Source organism: Schistocerca cancellata, chromosome 3, assembly GCF_023864275.1.
Source record: "Schistocerca cancellata isolate TAMUIC-IGC-003103 chromosome 3, iqSchCanc2.1, whole genome shotgun sequence".
In the NCBI taxonomy this organism is placed as follows: Eukaryota; Metazoa; Arthropoda; class Insecta; order Orthoptera; family Acrididae; genus Schistocerca; species Schistocerca cancellata.
Window position 1 is genome coordinate 458,725,096 of NC_064628.1, and position 27,679 is coordinate 458,752,774.

The 27,679-nt window shown below is 41.1% G+C and overlaps 1 protein-coding gene across 1 annotated transcript in view; it reads right to left on the bottom strand.

Moving 5' to 3' along the window:
• LOC126175232 (mitochondrial ornithine transporter 1-like) overlaps positions 1 to 27,538 on the bottom strand; it is an 81,030-nt gene extending 53,492 nt beyond the window's left edge. Inside the window, exons 1-2 of the mRNA XM_049921866.1 lie at positions 27,452 to 27,538; positions 3,375 to 3,483 (exon numbers count right to left, since the gene is read on the bottom strand). Coding sequence (XP_049777823.1) covers positions 3,375 to 3,444 — 70 coding nt within the window. The 5' untranslated portion in view covers positions 3,445 to 3,483; positions 27,452 to 27,538. The remainder of the gene's footprint in view (positions 1 to 3,374; positions 3,484 to 27,451) is intronic.
• Positions 27,539 to 27,679: the final 141 nt, after the last annotated feature.

Here is a 27,679-nt window from a genome sequence, read left to right on the forward strand (position 1 = left end):
TCACAGGAAGTATCTACTTCAATTTCATGACAAATTAAACTACTTCTGACAGCAACAAACACACCACCACCACCAACCGTGTTTAGCCTATCTTTTCGGAACACTGTTAGGTTCTTCGCAAAAATTTTGGTTGAGCTTATATCTGGCTTTAGCCCGCTTTCAGTGCCTATAACGATTTGAGCATCAGTGCTTTCTATTAGTGCTTGGAGCTCTGGTACTTTCCCAACACAGCTACGACAATTTACAACTGTTACACCAATGGTCCCTGTATCTACGTTCTTCCTGTGTTCACCCTGAACCCGTTGTGACTGAAGCCCTTCTTGTGTTTTCCTGGGACCCTCAAACCTAAAAAACCACCCAGTCCATGCCACACAGCCCCTGATACCCGTGTAGCCACCTCCTGCATATAGTGGACACGTGACCTATTCAACAGAACCCAAAACCCAACCACCCTTTGGCGCAAGTAGAGGAATCTGCAGCCTACACAGTTGCAGAACCATCTGAGCCTCTGTTTCAGACCCTCCACTCAGCTCTGTATCAGAGGTCCGCAAGTGGTCCTGTCGACTATGCTGCAAACGGTCAGCTCTGCTTTCATCTTGCAAGCAAGACTGGCAGCCTTTACCACTTCTGTTAGCCATTTGAAACCAGAGACAATCTCTTCTGATCCAAAGTGACACACATCATTGGTACCGACATGAGCAACCACCTGCAGTTGGATGCACCCTGTGCTCTTCATGGCATCCGGGAGGACCCTTTCCGCATGTGGAATGACTCCACCCAGTACGCACATGGAGTGCACATTGGTTTTCTTACCCTCCTTGTCAGTCAAGTCCCTAAGGGTCCCATAATGTGCCTAACATTGGAGCTCCCAATTACCAATAATCCCACCCTCTGTGATTGCCCGAATCTTGCAGACTGAGTGGTTTCCTCTGAAACAGGACAGGTGACAGCATCCGGCCTTTGCTTGAATTGGAGTTGCCTATTATGGAACAGCAGTAGTATGTGCTGGATGAGGCGTACAGGACAGGCCTTTGAATTGGGCCTTCTACATGACTGTGACCCATGTGGAAAGTGGTTGGGAGTACGTGTGCTATATGGAGGAACCAGGCTATTTTATAGATGACTGGGAAATGAAATGCCACTTTGAGAGGGATGGGAAAGAATTCTCATGTCATCACCCAATATCATCCCAGACTGGGACAACTTTACAGTTACTTTCTCCAGGGCTAAAAAGTGTAATTAGTGGTTTGTTGCGCTTGACAGGATGAAATTTTGTTCTGCATATCAAAACATGGAATTTTTTGATAATATAATTAATAGCCAACACCTCTTTTTCTGTTTGGTTACAATTCATTTGTGTTATTGTTAGTGTTTTAGGCACATACACAATTGGTTCTTTAGTGCCATCAGGGGAGACTTACTTAAAGTACCAATCCAGATACTTATACCAAACTGCTACACATCTAATGCTAGGATTAAATCTTTACCTGGTTTAAATGTGACCAATCAGGCAGCAAACTTCATACACTTTTTGAGCTTCAAAAACCAGGTCTGAAAGTGAGGGATCATTAAAATTTGACATTCTTTTTCAAAGCTGTTTGAGCAGGTATAATGCCTCACAACATTCAATATACATTTGTCATAGTAATCACTCTTGCCCAAGAACATCTTAAGTGCCTTAAAAGCTTTAGCCACAGAGAGATCATCAGTCACTTCAATGTTGGTTAACATGGGCCAGAGACCAGCTTCACTCAGTACATGACTCAGGTACTGAACACTTTGTTGGAAAAAAACCTACATTTACTTAATTTACATTTGAGCCCACTAAGTCTAAGTCTATTACATATTTTGTAGCTTGTGGTACTCACTGTATAAGCTGGTTAAATATTTTTGAAATATTGCAGGAGCACTCACAACACCAAACTACTGATATAGCCCAAAATTAATATTCATTATCATAAAACCCTTTGAGCCTGCATCTAAGGACAACTGCAAATAAGTGTCAGAGAAATCTATCTTACAATAGAACTGGTCCCATGATAACTTAGCCAGTAGTTCTTTTGGGTGCAGAATTTGAAAAACAGCTATGTTAGATTTGTCACTGACATACTCTTCAATTTACCACCAAAACCATTGCCCCTTGGCTAAATGCAAATGGTATCACAATATGTAATGCCTTTAAATGGTTGGGTTTTGTTGTAACTGCCTCTTTCACAGTGAAAGATATGGGTCAAGCTCTGAAAAAATGCTCTGTGTGTTTCACAGTTTTGTGTGCTACACGGATTAGAGTCATTAAACCAGATTATTTCTTACTTGCCCCATCTGAATCACTAAACAGAATATTATTGGACATGATATTAACTGAATCTCATATCTGAAAGCCATATCCACTGAAGCCATCTAAACCAAATATGTTACTAGCTACTGGCAAAGGCACTACACAAAATGTTATTTATATACATACATGTTTATAACTAACACTTGCTGTTATAGCTGACACTGGCTGATTACTGCAAATTACCAAACAATATTTAATTATCTCCAAAAGTGATAAGCCAATATACAAGTAACTTTCAGCACTAATAAGCAATACAGAAGCTTTGTTATCCACTTGTAAATGCATGTCTGCTTTGTTGTTGTCCAGTAAGATTATCAGCTTGAGCATACTTCACAACCACATTTCTTGCAAGCAAACATGTAACACTGGACTGTGGTCAATGGTGCCAGCTCTGACAGCAGAAACACTTAATGCAGGATTTCCTTGTTTTTGTTAAACTTTGAGAATGATCACTATGGCAACAACCACTTTGTTAAAACTTCTTGGCAGATTAAAGCTGTTAGCCAGACCAAGACTCAAACTCAGGGCCTCTGCCTTTTGCGGGCAAGTGTTCTACCACCTGAGCTACCCAAGCACAGCTCACGACCCATCCTCACAGCTCCATTTCCACCAGCTCTCGCGGCCTACCGACCTCGTCCGTGCAGTGGGGCCTGCTGTTTCTCTTCAGCCCAAGTAATGTAGATTTATGACTGGTTACTACGGAGCTACAGTTTTATACTTGACATGGCAAAACTTTGGCATGCAATAGTTTAGTGTCACTGGCTTCTGAAGAAGGCCAAATTACTTTGGCTGAAACCTGGGTAAAGATTGGTTTCTATTTGCAACTGAAGCTGGCATGTTACATGTTCTGATTTTTTTGTTTTTATATTTTATGTCATTACTCACTAAATCAACTTATTCCAAAGCCCCATTTTAACATGAACACTGAACAGCAAGTATGATGTAATTAGAAAAGGAAAAGAATTCCTAGTTAATAGTTGCTTCAAGTCAAAGAACAAAAACATATTAGATGATAATAAAAACAAAATATACTCACCTAAGGATCCTGCTATGAAATCAATAGCCATATCTTTAATGTTATTTGCTGCATCTCCTGAGTGAGACATCTTGTATCAAAACCAGTTTTTTTGTGTTGGAAAAAGAATCTGAAACAGATATAAGATACTAAAAGTTACTGTGAATTCAGTCAGCAACACTCCATTCTGTTAATTGTTTGTTCCTGTACAGATATCACACAGTCAAATAAAAATTCCTACTGACACTGAAGGTAATTAGCTTGGAGGAGGTATTTGATTTGAACTCTGGAGGCAGAAACAAAGTTCCTAAAACTAAACTGTATTACAGTGAACAGGAATTCAGTGTTCCAGTTGTATTCGTAAGTTTTATGTACCATTGTGATTAGAATGGTGAAAGCATTTGATTGTGTTACTCATAGTTTGTCCACTGTTGGACTTTAAAAATGTTTGTTGTGTGTAGACAAGACAGCCTAGACACAATGAGAGAAAGCCGAAAGGCACACGCTTAAACTCACGCAGGCTGGCATGAGGTCTGAAACAGGATATGTAATGAATGCTATAAAGAAAAGTACATAGCTTCTGGAATACTTAACTTTAATCCACATTTGTAGAACATTGCTCTTGATGATACATTAATAGAATCTCAATATCTATACTGGTAATGGCGCCTTGCTAGGTCATAGCAAATGTAGCTGAAGGCTATGCTAACTATCGTCTCGGCAAATGAGAGCATAATTCTCAGTGAACCATAGCTAGCAACGTCGGCTGTACAACTGGATGAGTGCTAGGATCTGTCTCACTAGACCTGCCATGTGGCGGCGCACGGTCTGCAATTACTGACAGTGGCGACACGCGGGTCCGTCGTATACTAGCGGACCGCGGCCGATTTAAAAGCTACCACCTAGCAAGTGTGGTGTCTGGCGGTGACACCACAATGTTTACATGAGGTTCCCCAACAAAATGCATGAAACAATATGCAGAATCACAATAGGCACATTTGGCAAAAGCAATATCTGCCCTCGGAATCACACTCTTGAGCTGCAAAATCAAATGCCACTTGAATCACATTCTTGAATTCAACAGAGTATGTGGGAGTATTGTATCCAGCTGCTAGATGGGAATACTTGAACACAGACTGATACACTGGAGAACACAGCTGGTTATGAATAACAGAATCCATTTTCATCATGAAAATTCTATTCCCCAATTTAGTGTCGAAATCACTGTGGAGAGTCCTTATAGTGTTTGTTGTCCTTCATGCACATACTATATATTGTTGGACAAAAATATGTGTGGATGGATATGTGTGTGTGTGCGAGTGTATACCCGTCCTTTTTTCCCCCTAAGGTAAGTCTTTCCGCTCCCGGGACTGGAATGACTCCTTACCCTCTCCCTTAAAACCCACATCTTTTCGTCTTTCCCTCTCCTTCCCTCTTTCCTGATGAGGCAACAGTTAGTTGCGAAAGCTTGAATTTTGTGTGTATGTTTGTGTTCGTTTGTGTGTCTGTCGACCTGCCAGCACTTTCATTTGGTAAGTCACATCATCTTTGTTTTTAAGTATATATATATATATATATATGTCTGCTTGTGTCTGTGTATGTGTGGATGGATATGTGTGTGTGTGCGAGTGTATACCCATCCTTTTTTCCCCCTAAGGTAAGTCTTTCCGCTCCCGGGACTGGAATGACTCCTTACCCTCTCCCTTAAAACCCACATCCTCTCGTCTTTCCCTCTCCTTCCCTCTTTCCTGATGAGGCAACAGTTTGTTGCGAAAGCTTGAATTTTGTGTGTATGTTTGTGTTCGTTTGTGTGTCTGTCGACCTGCCAGCACTTTCATTTGGTAAGTCACATCTCCTCTTAGGGGAGAGGGTAAGGAGTCATTCCAGTCCCGGGAGCGGAAAGACTTACCTTAGGGGGAAAAAAGGATGGGTATACACTCGCACACACACACATATCCATCCACACATATACAGACACAAGCATATGTCTGCTTGTGTCTGTATATGTGTGGATGGATATGTGTGTGTGTGCGAGTGTATACCCGTCCTTTTTTCCCCATAAGGTAAGTCTTTCCGCTCCCGGGACTGGAATGACTCCTTACCCTCTCCCCTAAAACCCACATCCTTTCGTCTTTCCCTCTCCTTCCCTCTTTCCTGATGAGGCAACAGTTTGTTGCGAAAGCTTGAATTTTGTGTGTATGTTTGTGTTCGTTTGTGTGTCTGTCGACCTGCCAGCACTTTCATTTGGTAAGTCACATCATCTTTGTTTTTAGGTATATTTTTCCTTCATGGAATGTTTCCTTCTATTATAACTATATATATATATGAAAGTGCTGGCAGGTCGACAGACACACAAACGAAAGGCAAAGAGTTTGGGCAGTGATCTCTGCCCAAACTCTTTGCCTTTACAAATGTCTGCTTGTGTCTGTGTATGTGTGGATGGATATGTGTGTGTGTGTGCAAGTGTATACCTGTCCTTTTTTCCCCCTAAGGTAAGTCTTTCCGCTCCCGGGATTGGAATGACTCCTTACCCTCTCCCTTAAAACCCATATCCTTTTGTCTTTCCTTCTCCTTCCCTCTTTCCTGACGAGGCAACCGTTGGTTGCGAAAGCTAGAATTTTGTGTGTATGTTTGTGTTTGTTTGTGTGTCTATCGACCTGCCAGCGCTTTTGTTTGGTAAGTCTCATCATCTTTCTTTTTAAATATATTTTTCCCACGTGGAATGTTTCCCTCTATTATATTCATATATATATATACACACACACACAAAGCAGTTGTTGATTTTTGCCCTTGTTTGGATAAGGTCACACAAGAAGTTATTTCATAATTAAATCCATTTTGATCAATGTTCCAAATGCAGTGTGGCTGTATCTGGAAATTTGCAGTTTTCTAGTTTACTTCTTTGACAAAACAGATCCCAGACATGTGAATATCTGAGTCTTCCTGTACATCTCTGGATGTCATGAAAACAGTGATGTGTCTATGGCAGAGATCTCTGCCCAAACTCTTTGCCTTTACAAATGTCTGCTTGTGTCTGCATACGTGCGGATGGATATGTGTGTGTGTGTGTGTGTGCGAGTGTATGCCTGTCCTTTTTTTCCCCCTAAGGTAAGTCTTTCTGCTCCCGGGATTGAAATGACTCCTTACCATCTCCCTTAAAACCCACATCCTTTCGTCTTTCCCTCTCCTTCCCTCTTTCCTGATGAAGCAAGCGTTGGTTGCGAAAGCTTGAATTTTGTGTGTGTGTTTGTGTTTGTTTGTGTGTCTATCAACATGCCAGCACTTTCGTTTCGTAATGTTGTGACTCGCCGATCATTCAAAGCGCCGCCGCTCAATTACGCGCGTCCTTTACGTGCGGCGCTGTCTGCCAGCCATGCAGCAGCTGCGCCACCTAAGCGGCCAGCCGAGCAGCAGCCACTAGACTGGGACTCAGTGCTCATTCGAATGCTAACGTGTGCACATGTCCTGCTTGTCAACTTACTCTGTGACTTATATGTGTTGTGTCGTTCTGAAATATATGTGTTAAACTTGACGTTATGACAATTGGCGACGAGGTAGTGGATTTTTCCTTTTCACCATTGACCCACAGGGTTCCATGGCTACTGTCAACCAACTATTGCAAAATCTCCTTGAACAGCAAACACTTCTAACAGCAGCGATTCGCGATTTTGTCGCGGCGTCAAATGCGGGGCGTTTCTCGCTGTTGGTTATCCTCCTTACGACGAGACAGCAGAAGACTGGTCTGATTATGAAAAATGTCTTAGACAGCACTTCTTGGCATTTCATGTCACGGACGAACAACCATGTAAGTCTCTGTTCCTTTCCTGGATTTCACCTCAAATGTATCGGTTGTTGTCGCAATTGGCTCCTTTGAAGGATCCTGCGTCTTTGTCCTTTGCTGAAATGTGCTCACTTCTGTCTGTCTATTTTCAAAAGCAAATGCATGTGGTAGCCTCTCGTGTTGCCTTTTATCATTGTCAAACAGCCACATCAATACTACCATGCTTGGGCTGCTGAACTTCACGGCTTCAGTAGAAAGTGTCAATTTGTTACTGATGTTCACAAAGAATCCTATGCCGATTCCATGGTACAGGATGCTATTATCCGGTCGGTGCCTGACAAAGAAGTTCGGCAGCGTGCCCTTCAGTTGGCGAATACGACTCTAGATGAAGTCCTCTCCATTGCGCAGTCTTTTGAAATTTCTCACACCGCTGGGGCGCAAATAGAGGTGTGGGTTGTTGTCAGGGAAATACAACCTCTGTGCGCTGTTGACGACGCATGTGGCGCGTCCCCGCCAGCCGACGTGGCCACAGTGCCCTCCCACGCGCAGCCTCGGCCTAGCCGTAAACAACCCACTAAGAAACTGCAGCAAAACCCCCGGCAACTTCCTTCATGTCCGTGGTGTTTTACGAAACATTCCCCAATGTTGGGCTGTGTGTCACAATTGCAAAAAGAAAGGTCATGCGTCTTCTGTTTGCAAATCCGACCGCATACATGATGTTCAGGAACATGACGCTGATTCTGATTCTGTGTTGTCTGTCAATTGCACTTCTTCCCTTTCAGGGAAGTTATTCCTCACTGTCCAAATCCTTGGTCGAGATGTCTGCACGCAAGTGGATACCGGTTCTGCTGCCACTATAATTAATTCTCAGACTTATCTTCAGTTGGGTTCTCCACTCCTGTCATCTGTCACTCGGCAATTACGGACGTACAATCAACAGAAGATTTCTCTCTTGGGACAGTTTATGCTGAGGTATCTTACAAATCCGTCGTTCGCACTGTTCCCATATTTGTGGTCGACCAGAGCAATGCAGAAAATCTTTTTGGTTTCGATGCCTTTTGCGTTTTTGGGTTCTCCATAGATGACTCTGTCAATATTGTCTCTGATGCTATTCCTTATGCTCAACTGGATTCCTTGTCGACGACATTTTCGTCCCTTTTTTTCTCCTGGGTTAGGCCGTGCAAACAACTTTGAAGCTCATATCACGCTCAAACCCACTGCTCGGCCTAAGTTTTTTCGGGCTCGGCCCATTCCTGTGGCCGTTCGTGATCGGGTAAAATGGGAGTTGGATCGTCTCACTACTTCAGGGGTCTTGCTTCCTGTCACTTCCAGTGAGTGGTCCTCTCCTGTCGTCGTCATTGCTAAGCCAAATGGTGATATTCGTCTCTGTGGCGATTTCAAAGCCACTGTAAATGCTCAATGCCTCATCGACACTTACCCTATGCCCTGTCCTGAAGAACTGTTCACTAAACTTGCTGGAGGCCAGTATTTTTCGAAAATTGACCTGTCAGAAGCTTATCATCAGCTTCCTCTCGACGCTGCTTCCCGGCAGTTTCTGGTCCTTAACACGCCTTTCGGCCTCTATCAATACCAACGCTTGCCATTCGGGGTTGTTAGCGCCCCTGCTCTCTTTCAGCGATTCTTGGAACAATTATTGCTCACTGTCCCTGGGTGTATCAATTACATGGACGACATTGTTGTCACTGGCTCCACCACTGAAGAACATCTTCAAAATCTCTGCACACTTTTTCATGTCTTACAGACTGCCGGTCTTATGTGTAATCTTCAGAAATCACAATTTTTTCAGGCATCTATCATGTACTTGGGGTTTTAACTCTCTCGGGATGGTATTCATCCGCTTCAGCAAACTGTCGCTGCGATCGATGCCCTTCCTCGCCCTACATCTGTTAAGGAACTGCAGGCCTTCTTGGGGAAAATAGCATACTATCACAAGTTTTTACCATCTGCAGCTTCGGTGGCTCAGCCGTTGCATTGCCTGTTGCATAAAAACGTGCCTTTTCACTGGTTCACATCATGCGAAGCTACTTTCCAGAAATTGAAGAATATGCTGAAACAGGCCCCATGCCTGGCTACTTATCGACCTGGCCAACATCTTGTTCTTGCCACAGACGCCTCTCAATACGGGGTTGGTGCAGTCCTTGCACACCATTTTTCTGACGGTTCAGAACCACCCATTGCTTATGCCCCCAAAATGCTCATGGATTCCCAACAAAAGTATTCTCAAATTGAGAAAGAAGCTTTGGCCAATATTTATGCTCTTCATAAGTTTGGTGTTTTTCTCTATGGCTCAAAATTTCATCTTGTTACGGATCACAAACCACTTGTTTCCTTGTATCATCCATCAACGTCACTTCCCGACAAGGCTGCACACCGCCTCCAGCGTTGGGCCCTTTACTTGTCTCGTTTCAATTATGAGATTCATTTCCGGCCAACGGCTCAACATGCAAATGCTGATGCTCTGTCTCGCCTTCCCATGGGTCCTGATCAGGCATTCGATAGAAACGAACTTTTGTGTTTCCACCTGGATGTTGCCGAGCAGCGGGTTGTCGACGGGTTCCCCATCACTGGGGACAGGCTGGCGGCTGCTACAGGTTCTGACCCTACACTCTCCTGGGTTTTACGCAGTATTCAGAAGGCTCGGCCAGATCGCCCGTCCGCTAAGACTTCTGATCCGTTGCGGAACTACTACGCTTTGCGCTACCGCCTCACGGCTAGGAATGGTGTTATCCTCCTCTCCACTGACAATGCTTCGCCGCGTGTTGTGGTACCTGCGTCTATGCGTGCTTTGGTCTTGCGCCTCCTTCACCAAGGGCACTGGAGTGTGTCTCGCACAAAATCTCTGGCGCGCTGTCATGTGTACTGGCCTGGCATCAACTCTGAAATAGCACACATGGTCGCTGCCTGCGGCCCTTGTGTGTCACAGGCCGCTGCCCCGAAGTCATCTTTGTCACCATGGCCTTCACCTGAGAAGCCCTGGGAGTGCATTCATGCTGACTTTGCGGGACCCTTTTTAGGTACTTATTGGCTCCTCGTAGTTGATGCCTACTCTAACTTTCCTTTCATTGTCCGTTGCACGTCACCTACCACCACGGCAACCACCAGTGCTCTCGCCCGCATTTTTTCTTTGGAAGGCCTCCCCTCTACTCTTGTTACTGAGAATGGTCCACAATTTGCCTCTTCCGAATTTGCGGATTTTTGTGCTCGTCACGGTGTTATGCATGTCACGGCCTCGCTGTTCCATCCACAATCCAACGGTGAGACTGAACGACTGGTCCACACATTTAAGGCTCAGATGCGGAAACTTCCGACTTCTTCTACTGCTGATGATGCGCTTCTCCAGTTTCTGGCGTCTTACCATTTCACCCCCATGGGCGACCACAACCCGGCTGAGCTCCTACATGGCCGACAGCCCCGCACGCTACTTCATCTGCGGCCTTCCACCTCACGGCTGCGGGTGCCTTCACTTGGCCAGTTCACCGCCAACGAACTCGTCTGGGTACAGGGATATGGCAGGCAGCCAAAATGGAGCCTGGGCTGCATCTTAAGACACCGTGGCAAACGCCTGTATGAAATCCAGATGGACACGGTTGTTGCAGTGCGTCATTCGGACCAGCTTCGGCCTCGTGTGCCAGCAACGCCTGTTCCGAAGGCCGCTACACCACCTTTGGCTCTACCTGATGCTCAGGATCTTGGCATCTCTCAATACTCACAATGCAGCCCTCTCACTGTCATTGTGATGCCATCACAAGAACAGACGCCACCAGGAGACGTGCCCATGCAGGAACCAGATGACCATCCTCTGTCAGAGAAAATCTACTCGCCTCCTCCTCCAACGGACGCCGACACATCGCCCATGTCTCCTGTCATATCAACTGGACTTGCTGCAACGGGCAGATTGGTACATGGGGCCCCAGCAGATTCGACCCCTATGTCTCCTGTCATCTCGACCCGTTATCATCGGGGACACTTCCGTCCGTACGGGAAGCCTCCTCCTCGAGACTTTACGGCGAGTCAAACAACACCTATGGACATTAGCCATCTCCAAGACACTTCCATCAAGACCAGTGCAACAATTTCAAAGGGGAGAAAAGTGTTGTGACTCGCCGATCATTCAAAGCGCCGCCGCGCAATTATGCGCGTCCTTTACGTGCGGCGCTGTCTGCCAGCCATGCAGCAGCTGCGCCACCTAAGCGGCCAGCTGAGCAGCGGCCGCTAGACTGGGACTCAGTGCTCGTTCAAATGCTAACGTGTACACATCTTGCTTGTCCACTTACTCTGTGACTTATATGTGTTGTGTTGTTCTGAAATATATGTGTTAAACTTGACGTTATAACAGGTAAGTTACATCATCTTTGTTTTTAGATATATTTTTCCCACGTGGAATGTTTCCCTCTATTATATTTATATGATCAGTAAACTGGATAAAAAATTAGTAATGCTATATCTCAATGAGGGACTTGAACCTTTCAGCACAGGTCAGGAGCATGTAGAGGAACTCTGGCTCAAGTTTAAAGAATATTTGAATAGTTGACCAAGCACTGGATAGGTACATACCCAATAGATCATAATGGGAGGGAACCTCCATGTTACATTGTCATTGTACAGAAACTTTTAAAGAAACAGTGATTACTGTGTAAAAGGTATAAAACAAAGTGTAGGACTATAGATAGAGAGATGCTGAATGAAAAATAATTTGATTGTCAAGAGAGCTACAAGTGATGCCTTCAGTGACCACTGTAGCAGAATATTGTCAAATGACATTTCACAAAATCCAACGAAATTCTGGTTGTATGTAAAGGCTACTAGTGGCAACAAAGTTAGTGTCCACTCCCTAATGAATGAGACAGGAGCTGAAATTGAGTGTAGCAAAGCAATAGCTAAAATGCTTAACTCCATTTTCAAATGTTCCTTTATAAAGGAAAACTCAGGAGAATTGCCCCAATTTAATCTTCGTGCCATTGAAAAGATGAATGAAATATGTATTAGTGTCAGTGGTGTTGAGAAACAGCTGAAATCATTAAAATTGAACAAAGCTCCAGACCCTGATGGAATCCCTGTCAGATTCTGTAACGAATCTGCAGCTGAGTTAGCCCGTCTCTTCACTATAATCTATCATAGATCTCACAAACAAAGAACCGTGCGCAGCTCTTGGAAAAAGGCACAGGTCACACCTATCCACAAGAATGGTAGTAGAAGTGATCCACAAAACTACCGTCCAATATCCTTGACATCAATTTGTTGTAGAAACTTAGAACATATTCTGAGTATGCGGTATCTTGAACAGAATGACCTCCTCAATGTCAACCAGAATGGTTTTTGAAAACATCAGTCATAGGAAACCCATCTTATACTCTTCTCACATGACATACTGAAAGCTTTGGATCATGGCAACCAGGTACATGCAATGTTTCTTGATTTCCAAGAAGTATTTGACTCAGTACCGCACCTACACGATCGTATGGAGTATCAAGTGAAATTTATGACTGGATTGAGGACTTTTTGGAAGGGAGGATGCAGCATGTTATCTTGGATGGAGAGTAGTCGTCAGATGTAGAAGTAACTTCAGATGTGCCCCATGGATGCATATTGGGACCATTTGCTGTTTGTGTTGTATATTAATCACCTTACAGACAATACTGATAGTAAAATTAAGTTTTTTATAGCAGATGCCATTCCATTTGAACTACTGATGGCCTCGGGAGAGCCAGTCATGACAAAACTCTACCATCTGGTGAGCACGATGTATGAGACAGGCGAAATACCCTCAGACTTCAAGAAGAATATAATAATTCCAATCCCAAAGAAAGCAGGTGATGACAGATGTGAAAATTACCGAACTATCAGTTTAATAAGTCACAGCTGCAAAATACTAACGCAAATTCTTTACAGACGAATGGAAAAACTGGTAGAAGCCGACCTCGGGGAAGATCAGTTTGGATTCCGTAGAATGTTGGAACACGTGAGGCAATACTGACCTTACGACTTATCTTAGAAGAAAGATTAAGAAAAGGCAAACCTACATTTCTAGCATTTGTAGACTTAGAGAAAGCTTTTGACAATGTTAACTGGAATACTCTCTTTCAAATTCTGAAGGTGGCAGGGGTAAAATACAGGGAGCGAAAGGCTATTTACAGTATGTACAGAAACCAGATGGCAGTTATAATAGTCGAGGGGCATGAAAGGGAAGCAGTGGTTGGGAAAGGAGTAAGACAGGGTTGTAGCCTCTCCCCGATGTTATTCAATCTGTATATTGAGCAAGCAGTAAAGGAAACAAAAGAAAAATTCGGAGTAGGTATTAAAATTCATGGAGAAGAAGTAAAAACTTTGAGGTTCGCCGATGACATTGTAATTCTGTCAGAGACAGCAAAGGACTTGGAAGAGCAGTTGAACGGAATGGACAGTGTCTTGAAAGGAGGATATAAGATGAACATCAACAAAAGCAAAACGAGGATAACGGAATGTAGTCAAATTAAGTCGGGTGATGCTGAGGGAATTAGATTAGGAAATGAGACACTTAAAGTAGTAAAGGAGTTTTGCTATTTAGGGAGTAAAATAACCGATGATGGTCGAAGTAGAGAGGATATAAAATGTAGACTGGCAATGGCAAGGAAAGTGTTTCTCAAGAAGAGGAATTTGTTAACATCGAGTATAGATTTAAGTGTCAGGAAGTCGTTTCTGAAAGTATTTGTATGGAGTGTAGCCATGTATGGAAGTGAAACATGGATGATAACTAGTTTGGACAAGAAGAGAATAGAAGCTTTCGAAATGTGGTGCTACAGAAGAATGCTGAAGATAAGGTGGGTAGATCACGTAACTAATGAGGAGGTATTGAATAGGATTGGGGAGAAGAGAAGTTTGTGGCACAACTTGACTAGAAGAAGGGATCAGTTGGTAGGACATGTTTTGAGGCATCAAGGGATCACAAATTTAGCATTGGAGGGCAGTGTGGAGGGTAAAAATCGTAGAGGGAGACCAAGAGATGAATACACTAAACAGATTCAGAAGGATGTAGGTTGCAGTAGATACTGGGAGATGAAGAAGCTTGCACAGGATAGAGTAGCATGGAGAGCTGCATCAAACCAGTCTCAGGACTGAGGACCACAACAACAACAACAACATAGCTGATGCAGTTATCTGTAATGAAGTACTATCTGAGAGAAACTGGATAAATATTCGGTCAGATCTTGATAATATTTCAATGTGGTGCAGAGATTGGCAACATGTTCTAAATGTTCAGAAATGTAAAGCTGTGCACTCCACAAAATGAAAAACTACGGTACGCTTTGACTATAATATCAGTCAGGGATTGAAATGGAATGATCACATAGGTTCAGTCGTGGGTAAAGCAGGTGGTAGACTTTGGTTTATTGGTAGAATACTGGCAAAGTGCAATCAATCTACAAAAGAATTGCTTACAAATCACTCATGCGACCCATCCTAGAATATCACTCAAGTGTGTGGGGCCCGTATAAGATAGGGCTAACAGAGGATACTGAACATATACAGAGAAGGAAAGCATGAATGGTCACAGAGATACAGAAGAAACTGAAATTGCAGACTCATGAAGACAGGTGTAAACTATCCCAAGAAAGTCTATTAACAAAGTTTCAAGAACCAGCTTTAAATGATCACTCCAAGGAGATATACTACAACCCACTACGTATCACTCACACAGGGGTCGTGAGCATAAGCATAGACTAATTACTGGAAGCACAGAGGCATTCAAACAATCACTCTCCCCAAGCTCCATATGTGAATGGAACAGAAAGAAACCTTAATAACTGGTATAATGGGATGTACCCTCTGCCATGCACCTTACAGTGGTTTGCAGAGTATGTGTGTAGATGTAAATACTGTGAGCCATCTGGTGTAAGATCTGTGGCATGATATCACATAAGCCACTCAACTGGCCTGGTAGAAGGCCAGCCACTGCCTGCTGTTAAGACACTTCAGTGTATGCCTCTGCCAGAACCTACAGTAGTCTTTGTGTGCCTTATATGAGAAAGCAGTGTGGTTCTTATGACTGTGCTTGGTTTGCTATTTGGATTTTGCTGTATCTGCTGCTGTTGGCTTCTTGCCTACACATGTACTTTCCTGCTCATGTCTCATCTGCCTTAGCCTTTGATGAACTTTGTTTCAAATTTTATGATGCTACATTTATTTCGTTTGTCTGAACTGAGTGTAAGTGGAAATACAGGTTGAGTGATATAAAAAGCACTATTTGTCATCCATCAGTATGACAAGAACACAAAAGTGTTTTAACATGCCATGCTACGCTATTCATATGCTTATTGACAGCAAGGTCTGAAGATGATTTCTTATATAGTCCGAATCAACAACTGCCTCTCCCCCCTCCCCCTCCCAAAAAAAGAAGAAGAAGAAGAAGAAATTCTGATGGATAATAAATACTGATCAGCCTTGTGCAGCTGAATTTGAGTCATACACATCACCAACTTCATAATTTTCAAAACTGAATTTACAAACCAACTTTTGGGTAAGCATTCAATTACTGCATCTTTCCCATACATACAAACTCAGTAACTGTTTGCAGTAAAAACCAAAATATGATTTCAGTATTATTTCCAAACAGTTTTACAACAATACATTAATAAAACAAGGGTTACCAAATATCTATAAGAAGATATATCACTACTCAAGAAATAGAAGACTTACAGAACTGTCAATCAGTAACCGAGCTGTCAGACAAAGCCTCCCCTAAGGAGCCAGCTTTTTCTGAAAACTTAGCTATTGAAGTGAGTATTTTTTAGCTCTTTGTCTGAAGGCTCCAGATCACTACTAACTGTCATTTCTATGCCTCTTCCACTTGATGAGTGATGTTTTATCCTTGTAGAGTTATTTATATAACTTATTGGATTTTCCCACGAATTAAAATGGATGTTAGCCATTAAATAGTCATACAGTCACCCAAAATTAGTCTCTCTATTATGCCACTGAGTTTTGTGAAGGTGCTGCACATAATTCTGAAATTGGGTGGATCCATCGAACTCCTTTGGAGGTTTTTTTTTAATCAATGTGTTGTTCTTGCAGCATTTGTAATCAACAACACAAATAAGAGTTAGTTACGCAATGATACATCTCTAACTCACATCTTTATTTTTTATCATCAATATCATTATGTTGATAAACCAAATTTTGTGACCACTTTACCCCTATTGAGAACACCTGTTCACCCTCTAACTACTTCAATGGTTTACATTTCCACATCTAGACTCCCCCCCCCCCCCCTCCAAAAAAAAAAAAAAAAAAAAAAAACCTTGTGTTTCTTCCTCAAATCAGGACTACTAGCAGTTTTAGCCACCTTTGCAACTGGTGTCATTACCAGTATAATACAAATTATCTGGAGACACAATTTACAAATGCAACCTTTACTCCAGTGGAGTTGACCTATGGTCCTCTTCGAATGACCGATGCTGTTTCCTCCCTGCTTTGCCCCTTTATTATAGTGTGTTTGTAAATTGTGTCTCCATATATTTTGTATTATACTGGTAATGACGCCAGTTGCAAAAGAGTTTCTTAATTTGCCTGTTTTATATTCAAGATATTTCATGCATTGCACACCTGTGTCTCCCATACTAATTTATTAGTTACTGTAGTGGGGTTTTGCCATCTTATTATATTTGAATGTAAATTTTCTTGCTCTGACTTAGTAGCTAGTTCTTTGGAAAATTGTTTAATCTACTGTACCATAGGTAGGCATTTGTCCATCTGCTGTACTGTTTCTCGTGCATGTGATTGGCTGCTGGCCGAGCCTCACTGCGGAACTGCTTGCAGTGCCTGGTTTCCCTGTTGCTTACATGTGACCCTTATTCCTGGCCCAGTGTAGCTCTGTCTATGTTTTTCTTATTGTTTTTAGTATTGACAGACATAATCTTGTGATTATGCATCTTTATTCTGTATTAGTTTTATTCTGTGACATGGCCAACATTTGGCCCTCAAAATAATTTAATTTTTGTAAGTATCAGGATTTTCCTTATTATGAAATCGTTAGATTGATGATGTATTTCAATGTTTAATATATGTCTGTATGGGTTAATTTATAGGTTCTGAAGAAGATACCAGTACTGGCATTGAAACCTAGGTAAACTAGTTTTTAAAAAAAATTATCTTATTGTCTTACTAACTTTGTTGCCACTAACAGCCTTTACATACAACCAGAATTTCTTTGGATTTTGTGAAATGTCATTTGACAATATTCTGCTACAGCAGTCATTGCAGGCATCATGCATAGCTCTCTTGACAGCCAAATGTATTTCATTCAGTATTTCTCTTTCTATAGCCATATGCCTATTATGCAGTAATCTCTGTTTCTTTAAAAGTTTCTTTACAGTGACAGTAGACTATGGAGGTTCCCTCCCATTATGAACGTTATACTAGGTACATATCTATCCAGCACTGGTCAACTATTCTTTTAAACTTGAGCCAGAGTTTCTCTACATGCTCCTGACCTCTGCTGAAAGTTTCAAGTTCCTCACTGAGATATGGCGTTACTGATTCTTTAGTATACTGAACATATGTATCTTTCTGCTCGTTTTAGTTGTCCTTTGTACTTTAGTAATCACTGTTGCCACAACTGCGTCATGCTCACTGATACCAGTTTTGATGTGGATAGCCTCAAGGAGATCACGTCCAGATACAATATATTTCCATCATGAGTGAGGTTCTTAACTATCTGTTCTACATATTTTTCATTGAAGCCATTAAGTAAAGTTTCACAGGAAGTCTTATTACACCCATCAGGGTTACAATTAATTGTTGGATGATTAAAGTCTCCACTGATGATTACAGTTTGATTGGGGAACTGACGTACAAGTGAACTGAGGTTTTCCTTTTAGTTTCCGGTTACATGAAGAGATAAGTCTGGTGGACAATAGAAGGATCTAATTATCATTTTATGCCCACCCCTGATACTGAGTCTTGTCCAAACAATCTCACATGCAACTTCAGTTTCTATCTCGGTGGATTTGAGTTTTTGTCTACTGCTACAAATATACCATCTCCATTTCTCATTTGCTTATCCTTTTGATATACACTTAAATTTTCCCAAAAAGTCTCACTGGTGTCAATTTCAGGTTTCAACCAGCTTTCTGTGTCTAGTTTTATGTGAGCTTCACTGCCTTTCATGAGTGCTTCAAACTATGGCACTTTGTTGTGAATGCTTCAACAGTTTACCACTAGGATTTTAATATGCTCGCCTCTGGGAGGCATTTCTTTCAATCTTACACTGATACTTCTGCCTTCCTGCAGAAGGCTGCATCATCATCTGGATTGGATGGAGAGTTGCCCAATCTAAAAAAAAACCTTGTCACCCCACACACAGTCAGCTACCGAGTAGCAGCCTCTGATGTGTAGCGCACACCTGATCTATTTAGGGGGACCCTACAGCTCTCAGCCCTATGGCGCAAGTCCAGCAAATTGCAGCCTAGCTTGTCACAGAACTTTCAAAGTCTCTGGTTCAGTCCTTCCACTCAACTCAGAACTAAAGGGCCATGATCAGTTCTGGAGACAATGCTGCAAATCGTGTGCTTCATGAAACTCCACATGCAAGGTTGGTCTTCTCACTCTTCTCTGCCAGTTGCTGGAATTACCTAATAATGACTTCAGAGCCCAGACAACAGGTGTCATTTGTTCCAACATGTGCCATAATCTGCAGTTGGTTGTACCCTGTTCCCTCAATGGCAGCTGGAATAGCCTCTTCAACATGTTAAATGAGGCCCCCAGGCATACACACTGAGTGCACCTGATGTCCTTTCCTGTCCCTTGCTGCAATTTCCCTAAGGGGTACCATCATTTGCCATAAGTTTGAACTGCTGACAATTAATAGACCCCAACCCTTTTGCGTTTTCCTCCTACTGACACTGGACAAAACAGATTTCCACACAACAGGTGAAGTGAGTCCCACTGGGTCAATCTCGGTTTCAGTGACAGACAGCACCCCAAACTTGTTGGTTAGGGGGATCGGTCAACACCCTGAGTACTCCCTGGTCCACATCCACCATGTCAGCATGCCTATATCTACCACTGACATGCCACTTGCAGTCAAGTGGACGGGTAATGACAGATCCTGTACTTTCTGCATAGGAAACAGGATCCACAGAAGAAGATAGTAGTTGAGGTACCTGTGATACAGGTATCAAAGGTTCATGGCTCTTGGGAGCTCATCCAACACACTGATTCCTAGCAGCTGTCAATCGTTTGACATTAGCCTATATGGGAACAACTGTGTGCTGCTTCAAGCCAAGTGCTATGACAGCTGTACTGTAGCTGAAGGTAGGAGGTGTCTCAAACTTGGCAGGCCCTCAGAAAGAAAACAGAAAAAAAGGAATCACAACAAAGGGAAGTGGGATATCTCTACACAAGATAAAGACACCCTATCAGAAAAGAAATCCGGATCACAAACCATGGTCCTGCAGACTGGGAGCTGAAGTTCCACTTTCTTTCTAAAACAAATTATCTGGAAAATATACAAAAGTATCAAGGAAAATGGATAGCTTCTTTCCTGGCAACAATGATAAAAAAATTATGGGAAACTCAGGGTCAAATAATGTATATGAGGACAGATACATACTCACCAAACAGAATAAGCATTGAGCTGCAGACAAGTAAAAGTCAGTGATAATGCATGGAACATGTTAGTGTGTATATGAAAGGTGGTTGGAACATAGACAAGAAAGCAGGTTGTTGGTTAGTTATTAGAAGAAACACTGAGAGGAAGGTTCAGAATACAGAGTAACAGAAAGAAATAATGAAGGAAGGATATGAGGTCAGATGGAGTAGAAAAGCCATAGGAGGGGTTCGATAGTGGAATGGAGGCAGGAAGGTGGAATGAATTCAGCAATCATCTATGGATGATATTTGAGCTTTATCTGTTTAAAGTCTGAAATGCCTGCTATGTGAAGTAGGTACTCCTTTGTTAAGACAAAAAAAATTGTTTAATTGCTCTGTGGTTGTTCTTAGATGTCCACTGTACAATATAGACGTCACAACCCTAGCCGTGATGCAATAGACTCTCTGCCATAGAACTAACTCTGTAGTGTTGCATATAAGAGCTGTGCTATAGAGCAAGAGGCAGCTAACAAGCCTCAGCACAGAGCTTTTACAGCTATAGTTCAGTTGGCTTCCATGGCCAATCTAATGCCCTCACTGTATATCACATTCAAGTCTTTAAACAATAAGGTCTAGCTGATCTATACAGTATCTGTTCGAAAGGAGGTTCTATAAAATGTGAGATCAGTTCAATGCGCAAGCCAGTTCTTTCTGTAGAAATACATGTTGAGTGCCTTCATACATTCACATTTTACATCACGCAGATGGGTCAGCAATGATAACTTCTTGTCAAAGATGTGTCCCTAAGAAACTCATGTTGTTGTTGTTGTTGTGGTCTTCAGTCCTGAGACTGGTTTGATGCAGCTCTCCATGCTATTCTATCCTGTGCAAGCTTCTTCATCTCCCAGTACCTACTGCAACCTACATCCTTCTGAATCTGTTAAGTGTATTCATCTCTTGGTCTCCCTTGACGATTTTTACCCTCCGCACTGCCCTCCAATACTAAATTGGTGATCCCTTGATGCCTCAGAACATGTCCTACCAACAAATCCCTTCTTCTAGTCAAGTTGTACCACAAACTTCTCTTCTCCCCAATCCTATTCAATACCTCCTCATTAGTTATATGATCTACCCATCTAATCTTCAGCATTCTATTGTAGCACCACATTTCAAAAGCTTCTATTCTCTTCTTGTCCAAACTAGTTATCGTCCATGTCCATACAAATACTTTCAGAAACGACTTCCTGACACTTAAATCTATACTCGATGTTAACAAATTTCTCTTCTTCAGAAACGTTTTCCTTGCCATTGCCAGTCTACATTTGATATCCTCTCTACTTTGACCATCATCAGTTATTTTGCTCCCGAAATAGCAAAACTCCTTTACTACTTTAAGTGTCTCATTTCCTAATCTAATTCCCTCAGCATCACCTGACTTAATTCGACTACATTCCATTATCCTCGTTTTGCTTTTGTTGATGTTCATCTTATACCCTCCTTTCATGACACTGCCAATTCCGTTCAACTGCTCTTCCAAGTCCTTTGCTGTCTCTAACAGAATTACAATGTCATCGGCAAACCTCAAAGTCTTCTTCGCCATGGATTTTAATACCTACTCCGAATTTTTCTTTTGTTTCCTTCACTGCTTGCTCAATATACAGATTGAATAACATCGGGGATAGGCTACAACCCTGTCTCACTCCCTCCCCAACCACTGCTTCCCTTCCATGCCCCTCAACTCTTATAACTGTCATCTGGTTTCTGTACAAATTGTAAATAGCCTTTCACTCCCTGTATTTTACCCCTGCCACCTTCAGAATTTGAAAGAGAGTATTCCAGTCAACATTGTCAAAAGCTTTCTCTAAGTCTATAAGTTTCTTCTCTAAGTCTAAGTCTAAGTAGACTTAGACTTACAGAAGAAACTCATAGAGATTTTAAAATTCAAGAGGATGCCCATCATATAACGTTCTGAAAAATTAAAAGTGCAATGTGAACATTTAAAATATACATATTTTCATCTGTAGAGACTTTAAAACCAGTCACATCAGCCTCCAAAGCATTAGCTGCAGCTAATGAACAGTAAGTAGTTCATAAGCTCATAAGTTGGAGGAAGAACAGAAAATGTAAATGACATCCATAAATAATGAATAGCATTCTTATTGTAGAATAAATAACAAAAAGGGTAATGCTAGAAATGGGAGACATTATTCCATGGAGTGAACTGTTTGGAGTATGTGTCACCAACTTGGTATAATAAATACTGTTAAGAGAAAACCACTTGAGAAGTATTGGAAAATGCTCACGAACTCCCAGTCCATGTGGCTGTCAATAATTGTATGTTTCTCAATAGTATTACAAGCTTTCTCTAGATTCACAACCATACCAGTACCATAATGTTTCCATAGGCAAGACTCTAGAAATGTGCCTTTTAATTGGATGAGACTGTCAAGTGTGAACCAGTATTTCAGAAACTCAAACTATAAATAACTGATTAATCATTTAGCCAATGTTATGTGTTAGTTAATAATATGCTTAAAAGACTCTCCTATAAAGATAGTGAGTGCAACGCTAATCAGTCCTCCTCTGGTTTTAGAAGTGAATCACAGTTGTTTCGTGCCGTAAGTATGAATAGCAATCTTCAGCCCAATTTTGTTTAATGGACACAAAATGATTTCTTTCACTTCCATGCTCAGTTTCTGTAGGTGAGCTGGTACTATGTCTTTTCCATTCCAAAGGCTGTCCTGTACACTGTTGATAGTGGAGACTATAGTTTCCACGCAGAGCAGGGGCTGTTGTAAAGCTCTGAGCTGTTATGTATAAATTACATTTTGTTTCATGCAGTCTAAGGAATACTTATCACATACCTGCACCCTATTCTATATGATCTGACATCAGACCTACTTTCATAGAAGTGTATAGCCTCTATCAGAGAAAATGCTTCAGTGTGGCACTTTTCACAGAAAGTTCAGCTATCTTCACAGGATCTCTCCCAAAACTCAATGAAATTTAATGAAAAAAATTCAAAGGTATTTAGTGAAAAAACTCAAAGGATTTCAGTGACATTAAAACTAGTGTTCAGAGACTTTCTTATAAGATACGCACTACAAAGCAACACAAGAGCCAAAATGTTACATTCCATCTGAATATATCTTCCACAAGTAACAAATGGTTCAAATGGCTCTGAGCACTATGCGACTTAACTTCTGAGGTCATGAGTCGCCTAGAACTTAGAACTAATTAAACCTAACTAACCTAAGGACATCACAGACATCCATGCCCGAGGCAGGGTTTGAACCTGTGACCGTAGCGGTCGTTTGTGTCCAGACTGTAGCGCCCAGAACCGCATGGCCCACAAGTAACACCAGGGAATAATTCTAACATTCTATAGTGATAACACTATAAAGAATAATTATGTTAAGTTGAAAAACTACTGAAATCAATCAAACTGAATATGCAGATGCAGTGGAAACACAGGCTGGTTCTATTTGCAGTAAAGGAATGAGTTAGCATTAACATTATGTGCAATTTACTAAAGTTGTTCTGAGCACAGAATTGTCCCCGGTGATTGAAGGAGAATAAGACAACACACATTTATGCTAAGAGCAACAGAACTGAATGACAAATTACAACCTTCTCCCCTGCATTTAGTGACATAATACATTTCCTTGAACAAAATAGCTTTGGGCATAGCAGCCAGTACAGCTACTGAAAGTGCCTAGTAAACAGTTTTCATTATGGTACTCTTCATCCATGATATCCAAAAAGAAACAGACTCAGCATTTCTCAATTTTGAACATTTCAGATCCAGAACTCTCTCTCTCTCTCTCTCTCTCTCTCTCTCTCTCTCTCTCTCTCTCTCTCTCTCTGACACCTCCTCCTTCATCTTTGTTTCTCCTTGAGCTTGTAAAAGGTGAGTCCTTCTCAACCTGGGATGTGAGAGATCTGCTACTCCTTTCTAACCTCCCCCAACCCAACCTCCCCCACCACCAAAGGAAGGAAGGAATAGTTTCAAAACTAAAGAGTAGTTTTTTCACTCTTAAATGTGGCTATTGGCAGTTTGGTGCTCAAATTTTGTCTGCTATCGGTAAGTAATGACATGCCATTTTTTCTCTCTATAACTTTACAGTTTTCTCAAGTTAATTTTCCTTTTTGATAAAATTTCATTTGGGTGTTGATGTGTTACTGAATCAAAAGCTTTTCAAAAGTCTGGAAACACTAAATCACTCTAGTTTCCTGTATACATAGCAATGAAGACAATGTATGTGAAGACGCGAGCTGAGTTTTGCATGTTCACTGTTTTTTAGAAGCCATGCTCATGATTAATTTGTTCCATGTTTGTCATAATGTTACAGCTAAGAATATGTTCTAGTATTAAATTACATAAAGATGCAATTGACACATGACAGTATTCTATGGATCAGTTCTACTTCCTCTTTGGTATATGGGTATGATGTAGACTCTTTTCAAGAATAATATATCTTTGCTCAAGAGATCTGCAGTGAATTATGGTTAACTGCCTCATAAATTCTGTAGAACTTGACAGGGACTTCATCAGGCCTTGGGGCCTTAATTGAGGGTTTAGCGATTTAACCCGCTTTTCAACACCACTAGTATTGATTATTATGTCACTCATCATGATAGTAGTATATTATTAAAGAAGGAAACATTAATTCCTTTTCCTTTGTGAAGGAATATTTGAAGACAGAATTCTACATTCCAGTTTTCATTTTGCTATTTTTCATTCCACTTCCTGGCTTATTTACAGGTGTATGCACTGTAATTATATGAGAAATAAAATTAGCTTGAGAATGCTGTAAAATATATTTTACAACAGTTATTGAAGTCATCTTGCTTTGTCCTTCTGATATCTAAATGTGTTTTAATTAAATATAATGATATGAATATAATATCCTATCATATATCAGCATATCCTCTCTTCTCGCTATCCGCCAGGCCTCAATCTCCGCTAATTTCTAATTTCAATCTGCCGCCGCTCATACCTCACCTGTCTTTCAACATCATCTTTGCCTCTGTACTTCCGTCCCGACTGACATCTCTGCCCAAACTCTTTGCCTTTACAAACGTCTGCTTGTGTCTGTGTATATGCGGATGGATATGTGTGTGTGTGCGAGTGTATACCTGTCCTTTTTTCCCCCTAAGGTAAGTCTTTCCGCTCCCGGGATTGGAATGACTCCTTACCCTCTCCCTTAAAGCCCATATCCTTTTGTCTTTCCTTCTCCTTCCCTCTTTCCTGATGAGGCAACCGTTGGTTGCGAAAGCTAGAATTTTGTGTGTATGTTTGTGTTTGTTTGTGTGTCTATCGACATGCCAGCGCTTTTGTTTGGTAAGTCTCATCATCTTTCTTTTTAAATATGTGTTTTAATTAACATTTATTTGTGCAATTATACTCTGTTTTATAGCTGTTTTTACAGGAGCTTCCACAGTCTGAAAAGCACAGGGGATCTCTAATATCTTCAACTACACTGCTAAGTACATATTTTCGTACAGTTTGGTTGACCATTCATTTGAACATGTGGCATGGTTCCTCTAAATGTTCACTGTCTGAATCAAATGACTGTAGTTCCTGTCTAAGGAAAGAGATAATCTTCTCCATATCCACTTAACTGAATGTCTGAAGTACCCGTAACTATCAATACAGCAAGCATTGTTGCTGCTTCCCTTGATGCAGCACCAGAGAGAGCCATGCCGGCAGTATCATCATCATCATCATCATCATCATCATCATCATACAGGGTCAGAACTCGATGTGATTGTATGAGTTGCCATTTAGTACACAAAACAATCATCTCTAGTTCACACAGTTGGTGATTTGGACTGTAGATGTTACTTTTTTGAAGTGTTGAGGGTTGTAGCTGTGCCCTACCTTTGACGTCTCCACGGCATTACCTTTCAACAAAGTAACATGAGACTACCTGTTTGCTCTACTCCCCTGACCTACCTCTACACTGAGGGTGTTTGTTTCCCTGCCAAACACATTCTTCTGATCTCTCAGCCATGGAAAACATTTTTAGTGGCTAATCTGGCTTCTCTTTTGGAATCATCATAAACAAATCTCAAGTGGTCAACAGGAAGTGAACAGGGGATCCACATATCACCTGCAATACTTTACAGAGATGTTCATTTATTTTCTACTGATAAGTAACATTTCAGTGGTGATATTTCCATTTCAGTTGTTCCAAAGGTTTTTTGTTTCCTAATTTATATGTAGTATGATCAAAAGGGTTGCCGACTAGCTAATGTAATGCCAGAGTGCTGTTTATATTCTGAATCTCTGTAAAATTTTATGATTAGGAAAAATTTTAATTGAAGCTTGCCTTCTATAAAATCCATACTGAGCCTTGTATAAAAACCTAAATTATCAAATATTTTAGTTGTTCTATTCCTTGTTGTAGAAAGAACCTAGTATGTGTTATAACTATTTTACTAAGTCTTCATTCTTGGTTAAATTCCTATTAGTCTTTATGGCAGAGGTAATACTGCAGTTGACTTCAATTAGGAAATGTTACCTATAAATATAGTTCATAAATGGCTTAAGAGTTAAATGATATGGTAAACTATTTCATTAAAGATAAAAGTTTTAACAAGAAAAAGCATCCCCCATTCCATATGTGCTACGCCAGTTATGTTTCAATGTTTTTAGTTTCTCCCTTAGCACGTTCAGTTCAGTTTCTTACTAACTTAGCATTAAGTCTCCACAGCTATCACGAATTTCATCACCAATATTGGAATTTTCCCTAAATTTGTTAAACTGCTCTTTTCACACCACTAGTCTACGATTGGTAAGAGTAATTAGAGCATTTTCTCCTTTACGAAATTTTTCTTTCCTGACCGGCATATTTTATCTTTTGGACGCGCGTGTCAATAAGAATGATGCATCTTTTCCTTTTATAGAATATTTCTTTCCAGTCCGACATATCTTTCCTTTTGGACACTAGGATCTACAGAAATTATGAATACTGTAAAATATTTGTATAAGAATATTAACAATATCGCAGTTAACGAGAGGTATTCTCCGACTTTCATAAATTTGCGACATAACCAGATACTTGTTCAGAAAGTAAAATTTATTAGAAATACAATACCGGTAGTTACATTACATTAGAAACTTTCGAATACTTTACGATAATTCATAATTCGTTGCACTGAATATAAACGTGCTTTATGATAAAACGTTTAAATTCTATATGCAAAGATTAATGCTTCATTTAAACATTTCTGCCCGTACAGTTCCACTTCCTCTTTTTTTTTGACAGATCACATGATTTTCGCGATTGTCTGGTTAAGTTTAAACTTTTGGCACAACTTTTACACACAGACAACATATTATAGTGTTCGCCTAGTACACTACGTAAACTGTGAAATATTTTCCGTATGGATTTATTACTCTCAAGACTGCAGCTACTATATGTCTAGCCCCATTTCGATTATTGTTGTTGTTGTTAAACTTCTGCAGCGGTATTGACTGGCAATGTGAAAGCATGCACCATTGCACCCAACCGCGAAAACAATCTCGAACTGGCTAGTGACAAACGACTGTCACGTCCACAAATTATTTTATTAAAGCAATGTGGTGGTTTTTAATAAATATTTCAGCTTTTCTCAGTAACACGAATAATTACAACAGACAAGCAGACGCTCGTGATACTCAAAATGACGAGACAAAAATATGTGCCTCGTAGTTGCAAAATTCAGTAGTTGTATGTCAGCTTACATGTGACCTGGCTCCTCCTTCTGTATAACAGTCATTTCTGAAAAACCAATGAACAAACGCATTTAGAAGTAGTTCTGTGTGTTATCTTATGTGGGGGATCGAGAAGGTCATGTCAGTCGTGACGTCAGCCGACGTCATGAAATTATCTTGTAAACGGCGTCCGGTCGTGCTCCTCCTTTCGGATCTTCACCTTGAGCTGTTTGAGAATAAATGAAACTGCAAAATGAA